Below are 11,786 nucleotides of genomic sequence, written 5' to 3' on the forward strand. Positions count from 1 at the left end.
ATATGTTAATCAAATATAATCAATTCTAAATCAGGATGCACCTTCTTAATCTTAGTATGGATATAATAAGTTAATAATTGTGAGATGAATGACTTTCTATTTTTATGGTGAACATGATCATCTAATTACTATTAATTTCTAGATAGAAGTTGCTTGAGGCTTTGTTTCATAGATAGCATATGTTTGTAGCAATTCTAAGTAGCAAGATAGTTGACGTGTTTGCGAGTCTCTATCAGTTCCCTATTTGATAAAAATCTATTGAGTAGATTCTCAAGTGAACAATGAGCAATTTTGCCATTCATATCATAAATAGTTGATGCTTATGATGATATTTAAGATTACATGAACATTTTATTGTTGACTTAAACTTGATAATTAGAGTAGCATAGGTATTAATCCATCAAATTTTATGATGAATAAGTTGATTTCTAGCAGTAATTCATGCATGTTGGGTCTTTTATAAAAGAAAAAATTCTAGTATTATTTTTTTTATTGATGAAACCTTCCATATTCATTTTTACTTAGGTTTTTTTTATTTAGACAAAAAACACTCTTATATTTTTTGCTTATGTGACTTAATCATAGATATTATTTAAATAAATTATAATTTGATAATTAATTATAAAAAAACTAAAATAAAAAATAGATATTAATCATCTTCGATGCATATCTATTGATTTTAAAATGATTAGCATAGCTTTTTTTTTTTTTTTTTTTTTTTTTAATTTATGATAATTAATTATCAATTTTTTAATAGCTGATCAAGTCATTTTTAATAGAAGATTAAGGGTATATTTTTGTTCATACTATAAAAAATAAACCCTAGATAAAAATAAATATAGGGATGCTATCCGATAAAAAAATAATAGTGCAATTTTTTTCTAAGAGAACACCTTTTATTATCTTTAGTTGGCACGCAATAAAAGTTTTTTCTCCCCTCAACAAACTAAAAGTTGACGAAGCAAAAAAAAAGACGCCTGCGGTCGCAGTAATCTCCGCCCGAAAAAAAATTCTCGAACACGGTAACGCACTTATAGGGTTTAAGACGCAGGTACTTCCGGCCTAAACGCGCTCTTCTATACGCAGCTACGCCACCTTCGCTAGGTTTTGGGAAAGAGAAGGAACCTACAAAGAAGAAGAAGAAGACGATGACATTGATGAATAGGTCGCCCTACGTCTCTCTCTTGTCCAAAGCCCATGCCTTCGTCCCTTGCTGTCGTCCGGCCGATGCTGCCCATTTTCTCGCAACCCATTCTTACTCCGCCGCCTCCGGTGCTCCACAGAGCAGCCTTATGGCTGAATACCTGGTCAGCTCCTGTGGCTTCGATCCTGATCAGGCGGCCAAAGCCTCGAAGCTCCTTGGCCACGTCGAATCCCGCCACCAGCCTGACTCCGTCCTTGGCTTATTTAAAAGCTACGGTTTTGACAACACCCAGGTGAAAAAGGTCATATCTGCAAACCCCCGGTGGCTTCTCCTCGACGTGGAGAAGACCCTGGCCCCAAAGTTCCGAGCTTTGCAGGATCTGGGCTTCTCCTGCTCCGACATCACCCACCTCGTCAGATCGAATAACCACGTCATCAGCCACAAATCCCAGAACATCTTGTCCAAGATCCAATTATGGCAAGGCCTCCTGGGCTCCAACGACTTACTGATGAAGATATGGAAGAGAAACAGGTGGTTTCTCGGGTATAGCTTCGAGAAGACGATCCAGCCTAGCATTGAAATTCTAAGGGATTGCGGGATCACGGATCAGAAGCTCTCAATGATCATACCGCAATATCCCCTCCTTATAACCCGGAATGCTGAAACCCTGAAGGCGTTAATCAGTCGTGTCGAGGGTTTGGGAGTACCTCGCACCTCGAGGATGTTCCTCCTGATCCTGAGTGTGCTCCTGAGCGTCTCCGAGAAGAACTTCAAGGCTCACTTGGAGTTCTTCAAGGGCTTCGGGTGGTCCGAGGATGATTTCCTTGCTGCATTCAGAAAGGCTCCTACGTTTGTGCAATTATCTTTAAAGAGTTTGCAGAGGAAGATGGAGTTCTTGGTAAATGAAGCCGGATGTGCTCCATCTCATCTTGCACTTCGGCCAGATATTTTGTTGTGCAGTTTGGAGAAAAGGTTGATGCCAAGGCATCAGATTGTGACAGGCCTGAAGTCTAGGGGAGTTTGCATCAGTAACCTTAGTATGTCTACATACATGAAATATCCAAAGAAGAAATTTGTGGAGAAGTTCGTCAACTGCTACAAGGAGTATCCAGAACTCATTGAGTTGTATAATGGAGTCCCCAAAAACAGAACTGCATTTGCTCGTGGAAATGCATAATGCATAGCACAAGCTTTTGTACCAGCAAGTTATGTTTCCAGGTTCCAATTTTCCACTATCCGCATAACATGAACTACAGTTTGCAACCAAATAATTCCTGCCATTTACTTCGTTTTCTGTGAATGTAAGATGAGTTTGGATGCTTACATGTAGTAAGAAAATGAAGAATGTTGAGAAGATTTGTGATGATATTGCTGATAGAGTTAATTGCTTGTTGATAATCACTTGTGTAGACGCCACATGGAATTGTTATTCTTGTCCCATTCGTTTTAAGTCTACTGGAAGATATCAGACTTATGTAGGTTATTGGACACGTGAAGTTTTGAATTGATTTAACTATGGATATTTGGTAATTTAGGTTTCGAGTTTTGGTTATTTTTTCAAATGATAAGAAGTAGGATTCTTTTGGATGGTATGGTAGGATGCTTTGGTGATTTTGAGCTGGATGATGAGGCTTTTGATTTAGGGCAAGGGTTGGTCACCTTTTATATAAATTTACTAAAGTCCCTCCTATCCAAAACCAAACCCAAAACCCAAAAAAGGGAGATGAGGTTGCGTTTCAATTTTTTGTATATTTTGTTTATCAAACTTTGTTCTCTTTCTTAAGTGATTAGTGTGAACCACTTCTTTCCTCTTGCTGATCGGTCAATTCAGTTGAAATTTCTCTCTTTATAAATGCAAAACCTTAATGAATACCAGGTTGCCACCATGATAGTTTGAAGCTGACTGTCTTCTTGAGAATGAAGTTGTAACTCTTAAATTTATGAAGGAAACCACACTTTCCGTATTGACAATGTTTTGTTCACAATTTAAGCACTGGAATATACAAGTTGTCCTTTACCAATTTAAGCATTTGAGTACGGGGGTGGTCTAAACTTCATGCACTTCAGCTCAGACTGGCCAACTCCATGTGGTCCTGCCTCTGAGACCAAGTTCCACGTGGCTGCCTAAGGTCCTGCCCATTAAGACTGCTAGGGACTGGTTTGCAATGTAATGAAGAAATGATTGTAAATTTCAAGGACTGAATTGTAAATCGATAATAACTTTTTTGAACTCTGTATCCAATTTGGATGAGCAATATAGTGTTAGGTGCCTCATAAAACCTAGACTCTCTTTATGCTGACATGATGAAATTTTAATATGCTGTTATTAGTTCATATTTCTTTTGGCAATCAATTTTATATTGATGCGTCTATTATAGCCTATAATTGACGCATATTAATATTTGTTAGAAGTTCCATGATGCATAAGCTGGACGCTTGAGCATGTGAAAGGATGTTGTTGCATGGTTGTGCAGCATGTTGATATACACATATATGGATGATTGAACAACATTGTCATTATTTGTAGGCAATTTTGAAAGGGATTATCAGTTGTCAAAAAAGCTTATAAGATATTCCTTGCAACTATAGAAAGACATATTTCTACTGTTTCCCGGCACCACTTGATCCTAGTAATGGACTAATAGCAGGGAATGTGATATGAATTTAGTCTATAAGGAGGTTGCTTCATCCTGAGCAGTCGGACGAGTTCCGATGCAGCAAAGTGCATTGATGGATGTGCTTTTCTCATGATGAATTTGTGAGATCTTTTATTCTAATTTATTCTATTTTTCATTATTATTCTTATCTTTAGTTGATTGCATGAGACACAACTATATTTCTTGACGTCTTGTTTCTACTAAGATAATCCCTATCGATCTGAAAATTACATATTTCAGATGATCCATAGCTGGGGAGCTAAGGATTGAGAAGTGTTCGGTTCTAGCAATGTGAAGATTGTTATCTGATATTTAATAAAAGTACAGTTAGATGTGTACGCCAGTAATAATGATGAGACTTGATGGGATCCATTTTCCATTATTGTCAATGAATATTATTATTGTGCTCTGTGCATTACAGATGTCTGGATCATGAGTTTACGGAGGGTGTGATCCTCTCATTTTTTGGGTTGGGTCATATTGAGTGTTCGGTGCATAAAATGTTCTTATCAATCAAAAGTACTTGATTGTTAGCTCCATTTACAGGGTGTTTGGTGCAAAAGAAGTGGATTAGCAGTGATCTCGGAAATTGCTATTTTAGTAGGTGTTACTGTCCAGAGGTTGTGTTGTATCGATCATAAATTGTTCTTATCAATAAAAAATACTTGGGGTGTTAGCTCCATTTGCGGAGTGTTTGGTGCAAAAGAAGTGGATTAACAAGGTTCTTGAAAATTGATCTTTTAGTATGTGTTACCTTCCAGAGGTTGGCATCTGCAGTGTGCTAGTTTGATTACATTAGTAAGGATATGTTGAACAAATTGGAAAAGGAAATATAATTCTAGGAGTTACTTTGCTAGGGAGAATTCAACCATTGCCTGCCTTCAGGTAATGAAAGAGAAATGAGACTTGCTGACTTCTTGTAGGCCAATTTCTCCCTTCCCAAAATGTATTCTGTCCGCTGTCAGATGACACCAATTTCAGCCTTCCTGAAATGTGTTTTACCCACAGTCAGACTGAAGTCAAGATATTTCTAACAGTTAGAATCTTTGGTTATATTTATGATATGTAGTTATACTGGTTTATGTACTATGAAAATCCACATTTCAACTTTTTTGGCTTTTGCTACTATATGTTTCTTTTGCATCCTTTGTTTGGTGTCTTATTTTTGTCAAAGCTGTAATAGCTATCAAACAAAAAGTTGATCTGGAAGTCTAGTTAATATGTCAAATTATGCAGGTTGTTTTTATGTTACAAACTTGTGCTTCAATGTGACAATAGAGCATCTCTAAATTTATTGCCTAATGGCAACATGTAATCTCAAATTTGATTCCAGCCCTTGGTTCTCCAGATTCATATATGCTATTCTGTTGTAGTATAGCATGATAGTCTCAGCCATTCGTCCGATTTTTAATATTTTGGTGTGTTCCTTTTCTTAAGACTGTTGTTTTGTTGTCTCTGGACAAATACGTCAATATAACTTCCCTGAGGTATTGTAGCATGCTAATCTCCAGTAAATGTTGTATGTGTCCTAGTTCCAATCTTTTGCATTGTGCTTTTTCTTAGGTATTCATACATTATTGGCCTTTTAGAATTAACAGCAGTGTATCTGGCAGGTAGGTACTTGGTTAAATTAAACTGAAGCACTGCTTACTCTTGTTGAGTTATCAGGATCAAGAGAAGTTTTAGATGACTTGCACCCTATGGCATGTTGATCATCGTAGAGATGTTTTCCTGACAAAGGCTTGACTCGTTATCAGCGAAGAATTATACATGTACTGTACTGCCTCAGAACTAGCTGCTGGATAGGGTCAGTGAGAGAATATCAAATATGTGATCCTTTATAATTAAATAAAATATATAATAAAATTGATTAGATTCTGATAACGGATATTAGTTAATAAAAAAAAAGTTTATATTATAATAGGATTTCTTAGGGTGTATCCTTGATGGGAGGAACTCTCCTAATTATTTATCATAGACTTTCTACTCTCGTCTATAAATGGATAGGACCTCATAGAGACTAATGACATGATATTTATGTGATGTAACGGTCATGAACACATACACGAGATACGATAGGTAACATTAAGAGGTTACGATTCCGAGATACGATAGGTGACATTAAGAGGTTACGATTCCTTTCTAATTCTCTCTTGTCTCTGAACCATTAATAACTATAGTCTTGTGAAAAGGTAGAAAGAGATGAAGAGTGTTTAGTTCTCCTTGTAGATCAGTTTTGCTGACAAACAAATTCCTTGATTTGTGCGCTGTAGTAGTAGGGTCATTTAGACTTTGCAGCATCAGAGAGTTCTCTTCCCAACTCCTGTTTACTTAACAATGAGCATGAATATACGCCTATGACAAAAAATTCCATTTGGTGCCTTCAAAATATTGCTGCAGAAACTAAATCCGGTGAAGAAATGAATGCCATTTGCCCTTCACTTGCATCTCATAGGAGCAAAAGAAGGGGAAAATAATCTGGGCATAAAATCTAGTTAGCTAGAATTTGGATGCTTTCATCTCAAGAAATCTCTCTTTTTATCTTTTCTTAAAGATCAGTAGATTCAATGTACAGGGCATTGCAGTTTTCTTCCTGTTTCTTCCTTTCTTTCTTTTCTTTTGGAAAAACAAAAGGATGATGAGAATATGCACATTTTGGTTATATAATATCAACAATGATGAGAATAAGAACAATGATATGAAAGCAGACAGGACCAATAAATAAGTTTTCAGAAATAACAACTGATAAGTCGTCAAATGAACACCTGTGCTGTGTACATCAGTCTTCAGAGTTTAAATTCCACATCATACTTCACTTGATCAACATCAATATGGTGGAAACAAATTTAAAAGAAAGTTCAGTTTGATATGATGTAAAACAAGATATCTCATTATTGGTTTGATCTAATTACAAAAAGTTATGCTCATATCTATATCATTTCTTAGTCTAGAGTATATTTGAACACACAACAATAACAATAATTGCAAGCCATAATGAGCAGATTCAACATCTCACCTATCAGAAATCTTAAATCGGGAAGCAGGGATGATACCGCATTACCAACAAAACCTGATAATAACGAGAAAAATAAATTGATCTTGTTTAGCGAACAATTTTAGAGGGCATAAAAACCTAGAACATATATAGTTCTACAAGTTGAAAGGATCTCAGTCCTTTTAGAGACAAAATCCCCCACAAAAAGTATCAACCCTTGCAAAGAGCATCAGTCTTTTCCTACTGAAAGAACCTGACCCTATCCAGCAGCTAGTTCTGAGGCAGTACAGTACATGTATAATTCTTCACTGATAACGGGTCAAGCCTTTGTCAGGAAAACATCTCTACGATGATCAACATGCGATAGGGTGCAAGTCATCTAAAACATCTCTCGATCCTGATAACTCAACAAGAGTAAGCAGTGCTTCAGTTTAATTTAACCAAGTACCTACCTGCCAGATACACTGCTGTTAATTCTCAAAGGCCAATAATGTATGAATACCTAAGAAAAAGCACAATGCAAAAGATTGGAACTAGGACACATACAACATTTACTGGAGATTAGCATTCTACAATACCTCAGGGAAGATTATTTTAACGTATTTGTCCAGAGACAACAATACAATAAAGTCTTAAGAAAAGGAACACACCAAAAGATTAAAAATTGGACGAATGGCTGAGACTAGCATGCTATACTACAACAGAATAGCATATATAAGAATCTGGAGAACCAAGGGCTGGAATCAAATTCGAGATTACATGTTGCCATTAGGCAATAAATTTAGAGATGCTCTATTGTCACATTGAAGCACAAGTCTCATTTCTCTTTCATTACCTGAAGGCTGGCAATGGTTGAATTCACCCTAGCAAAGTAACTCCTAGAATTATATTTCCTTTTCCAATTTGTTCAACATATCCTTACTAATGTAATCAAACTAGCACACTGCAGATGGCAACCTCTGGATGTTAACACATACTAAAAGAGCAATTTCCAAGAACCTTGTTAATCCACTTCTTTTGCACCAAACACTCCGCAAAAGGAGCTAACACCCCAAGTATTTTTTATTGATAAGAACAATTTATGATCGATACAACACAACCTCTGGACAGTAACACCTACTAAAATAGCAATTTCCGAGATCACTGCGAATCCACTTCTTTTGCACCAAACACCCTGCAAATGGAGCTAGCAATCAAGTACTTTTGATTGATAAGAACATTTTATGCACCGAACACTCAATACGACCCAATCCATAAAATGAGAGGATCACACCCTCCATAAACTTATAAGCCAGACATCTGTAACGCACAGAGCACAATAATAATATTCATTGACAATAACTGAAAATACATCCCATCAAGTGTCATCATTATTACTGGAGTAAACATCTAACTATACTTTTATTAAATATCATATAACAATCTTCACCTTGCTAGAACCGAACACTTCTCAATCCTTAGTTCCCCAGCTACGGATCATCTGAAATATGTAATTTTCAGATCGATAGGGATTATCTTAGTAGAAACAAGATATCAAGAAATCTAGTTGTGTCTCATGCAATCAGCAAAAGATAAGAATAATAATAAAAAAAGAGCATAACTTAGAATAAAAGATCTCACAAATTCATCATGAGAAAAGCACATCCATTAGTGCACTTTGTTGCATTGGAACTCGTCCGACTGCTCAGGATGAAGCAACCTCCTTATAGACTAAATTCATATCACATTCCCTGCTATTAGTCCATTACTAGGATCAAGTGGTGCCCGGCAACAGTAGAAATACGTCTTTCTATAGATGCAAGGAATATCTTATAAGCTTGTTTGACGAATACTAATCCCTTTCAAAATTGCCTACTAATAATGACAATGTTGTTCAATCATCCATATATGTATATATCAACATGCTGCACAACCATGCAACAACATCCTTTCACATGCTCAAGCATCCAACTTATGCATCATGGCACTTCTAACAAATATTAATATGCGTCAATTATAGGCTACAATAGACGCATCAATATAAAATTGATTGCCAAAAGAAATATGAACTAATAACAGCATATTAAAATTTCATCATGTCAGCATAAAGAGAATCTAGGTTTTATGAGGCACCTAACACTATATTGATCATCCAAATTGGATACAGAGTCCAAAAAAGTTATTATCGATTTACAATTCAGTCCTTGAAATTTACAATCATTTCTTCATTACATTGCAAACCAGTCCCTAGCAGTCTTAATGGGCAGGACCTTATGCAGCCACGTGGAACTTGGTCGCTCAGGCCGGACCACATGGAGTTGGCCAGTCTGAGCTGAAGTGCATGAAGTTTAGACCACCCCCGTATTCAAATGCTTAAATTGGTAAAGGACAACTTGTATATTCCAGTGCTTAAATTGAGAACAAAACATTGTCAATACGGAAAGTGTGGTTTCCTTCATAAATTTAAGAGTTACAACTTCATTCTCAAGAAGACAGTCAGCTTCAAACTATCATGGTGGCAACCAGGTATTCATTAAGGTTTTGCATTTATAAAGAGAGAAATTTCAACTGAATTGACCGATCAGCAAGAGGAAAGAAGTGGTTCAAACTAATCACTTAAGAAAGAGAACAAAATTTGATAAACAAAATATACAAAAAATTGAAACCCAACCTCATTTCCCTTTTTTGGGTTTTGGGTTTGGATTTGGATAGGAGAGGCTTTAATAAATTTATATAAAAGATGACCAACCCTTGCCCTAAATCAAAAGCCTCATCATCCAGCTCAAAATCACCAAAGCATCCTACCGTACCATCCAAAAGAATCCTACTTCTTATCATTTGAAAAATTAACCAAAACTCGAAACCAAAATTACCAAATATCCATAGTCAAATCAATTCAAAACTTCAGGTGTCCAATAACCTACATAAGTCTGATATCTTCTAGTAGACTTAAAACGAATGGGACAAGAATAACAATTCCATGCGGCATCTACACAAGAGATTATCAACAAGCAATTAACTCTATCGGCAATATCATCGCAAATCTTCTCAATATTCTTCATTTTCTTACTACATGTAAGCATCCAAACTCATCTTACATTCACAGAAAACGAAGTAAATGGCAGGAATTATTTGGTTGCAAACTGTAGATCATGTTATGCAGATAGTGGAAAATTGGAACCTGGAAACATAACTTGCTGGTACAAAAGCTTGTGCTATGCATTATGCATTTCCACGATCAAAGTGCAGTTCTGTGTTTGGGGGCTACATTATACAACTCAATGAGTTCTGGATACTCCTTGTAGCAGTTGACGAACTTCTCCACAAATTTCTTCTCTGGATATTTCATGTATGTAGACATACTAAGGTTACTGATGCAAACTCCCCTAGACTTCAGGCCTGTCAAAATCCGATGCCTTGGCATCAACCTTTTCTCCAAACTCATCAACAAAATAACTGGCCGAAGTGCAAGATAAGATGGAGCACATCTGGCTTCATTTACCAAGAACTCCATCTTCCTCTGCAAACTCTTTAAAGAAAATCGCACAAACGTAGGAGCCTTTCTGAATGCAGCAAGGAAATCATCCTCGGACCACCCGAAGCCCTTGAAGAACTCCAAGTGAGCCTTGAAGTTCTTCTCGGAGACGCTCTGGAGCACACTCAGGATCAGGAGGAACATCCCCGAGGTGCGAGGTACTCCCAAACCCTCGACACGACTGATTAACGCCTTCAGGGTTTCAGCATTCCGGGTTATGAGGAGGGGATATTGCCGTAGGATCATTGAGAGCTTCTGATCCGTGATCCCGCAATCCCTTAGAATTTCAATGTTAGGCTGGATTCTCTTCTCGATGCTATACCCGAGAAACCTCCTGTTCTTCTTGCACAAGTTCACCAAAAAGTCGTTGGACCCGAGGAGGCCTTGCCATAATTGGATCTTGGACAAGATGGTCTGGGATTTGTGGCTGATGAAGTGGTTATTCGATCTGACGAGGTGGGTGATGTCGGAGCAGGAGAAGCCCAGATCCTGCAGAGCTCGGAACTTTGGGGCCAGGGTCTTCTCCACGTCGAGAAGAAGCAACCGGGGGTTTGCAGATATGACCTTTTTCAAGTGGGTGTTGTCAAAACCGTAGCTTTGAAATAAGCCAAGGACGGAGTCAGGCTGGTGGCGGGATTCGATGCGGCCGAGGAGCTTCGAGGCCTTGGCCGCCTTATCAGGATCGAAGCCACAGGAGCTGACCAGGTAATCAGCCATAAGGCTGCTCTGTGGAGCTCTGGAGGCGGCGGAGTATGAGTGGCTTGCGAGAAAATGGACAGCATCGGCCGGACGGCTGCGAGGGATGAAGGCGAGGGCTTTGGACAAGAGAGAGAAGTAGGGCGACCTATTCATCAATGTCTATCGTCGTCGTCTTCTTCTTTGTAGGAGGTGTTGCTGCGTCAGGAGCGCGTTTAGGCCGGAAATACCTGCGTCCTAAACCCTAGAACTATGTTACTGTGTTGGAGGAACCTTTTTCGATCAGAGATTTCTACGACCGTAGGCTTTTTTTTTTTTCTTAATCGATTTTTACTGTGTGTCAACTAAAAAGAATAAATCGATGAATGACCATCAAGATTACTGTATCCCAATCCTCGGATTAATTGATAATTATGCTACCTAAATTATCAAATTCAATCAACGATAATAAGAATACTAAATCCTAAATATCATCATAATTATTAATTGTTTGTTATCATAATATGATTTGATGTTTAAATATTTGAAAGATTATTTAAAGAATCTCCTCGCCAAGTATCCGAAGTCGTTTCACGTCAAACTTTCATATCTTTAACATCATGACAAAAACGTAAGAAGCTCCTCGGAGCGTTTCATCTTATGGGATTGGGGTGCAATGTTCTTTGGTTTCAATTGACCTACCTCTCTGAGTTGGTGCTTCCACAGCAAAGGGAACATATGAAGACCAACAAACACAGTCAACTGCCTCCTTACTGAAAACAACTACCACAAATATGTGGA

General features: G+C 37.6%; 2 protein-coding genes across 5 annotated transcripts; one reads left to right on the forward strand and one right to left on the reverse strand.

Annotated features, from left to right (window-relative positions):
* Positions 1-1,079: 1,079 nt before the first annotated feature.
* On the forward strand, positions 1,080-5,582 carry LOC103980516 (transcription termination factor MTERF15, mitochondrial-like). Of its 2 annotated transcripts, none has more exons than XM_065102646.1 (2): positions 1,080-2,362; positions 5,415-5,582. In XM_065102646.1, exon 1 carries the CDS (start codon positions 1,149-1,151, stop codon positions 2,319-2,321), a length of 1,173 nt encoding a protein of 390 aa, XP_064958718.1. In that variant the 5' UTR covers positions 1,080-1,148; the 3' UTR covers positions 2,322-2,362; positions 5,415-5,582. The 2 variants fall into 2 exon arrangements, with proteins under 2 accessions (XP_064958718.1, XP_064958719.1); XM_065102647.1 differs by having other exon boundaries at positions 1,080-2,349.
* A 1,290-nt stretch (positions 5,583-6,872) lies between these two features.
* LOC103980308 (transcription termination factor MTERF8, chloroplastic-like) lies at positions 6,873-11,272 on the reverse strand. 3 transcript variants are annotated; one of them, XR_001977620.2, is made up of 3 exons: positions 9,957-11,272; positions 8,226-8,276; positions 6,873-7,248 (listed from the first exon to the last, which is right to left on the reverse strand). XR_001977620.2 is itself a non-coding variant. In XM_009396670.3 (2 exons), exon 1 carries the CDS (start codon positions 11,160-11,162, stop codon positions 10,014-10,016), a length of 1,149 nt encoding a protein of 382 aa, XP_009394945.1. In that variant the 5' UTR covers positions 11,163-11,272; the 3' UTR covers positions 6,873-7,248; positions 9,970-10,013. The 3 variants fall into 3 exon arrangements, 1 of the variants encoding a protein (XP_009394945.1); XR_001977619.2 differs by lacking the exon at positions 8,226-8,276; XM_009396670.3 differs by lacking the exon at positions 8,226-8,276 and having other exon boundaries at positions 9,970-11,272.
* Between the last annotated feature and the right edge of the window lie 514 nt (positions 11,273-11,786).

Source organism: Musa acuminata, chromosome BXJ2-4 (genome assembly GCF_036884655.1).
Source record: "Musa acuminata AAA Group cultivar baxijiao chromosome BXJ2-4, Cavendish_Baxijiao_AAA, whole genome shotgun sequence".
Lineage (NCBI taxonomy): Eukaryota > Viridiplantae > Streptophyta > Magnoliopsida > Zingiberales > Musaceae > Musa > Musa acuminata.

Coding starts and splice junctions, on each gene's coding strand:
- LOC103980308 (XM_009396670.3), bottom strand. CDS start 11,162: ATGAATAGGTCGCCCTACTTCTCTCTCTTGTCCAAAGCCCTCGCCTTC.
- LOC103980516 (XM_065102646.1), top strand. CDS start 1,149: ATGACATTGATGAATAGGTCGCCCTACGTCTCTCTCTTGTCCAAAGCC.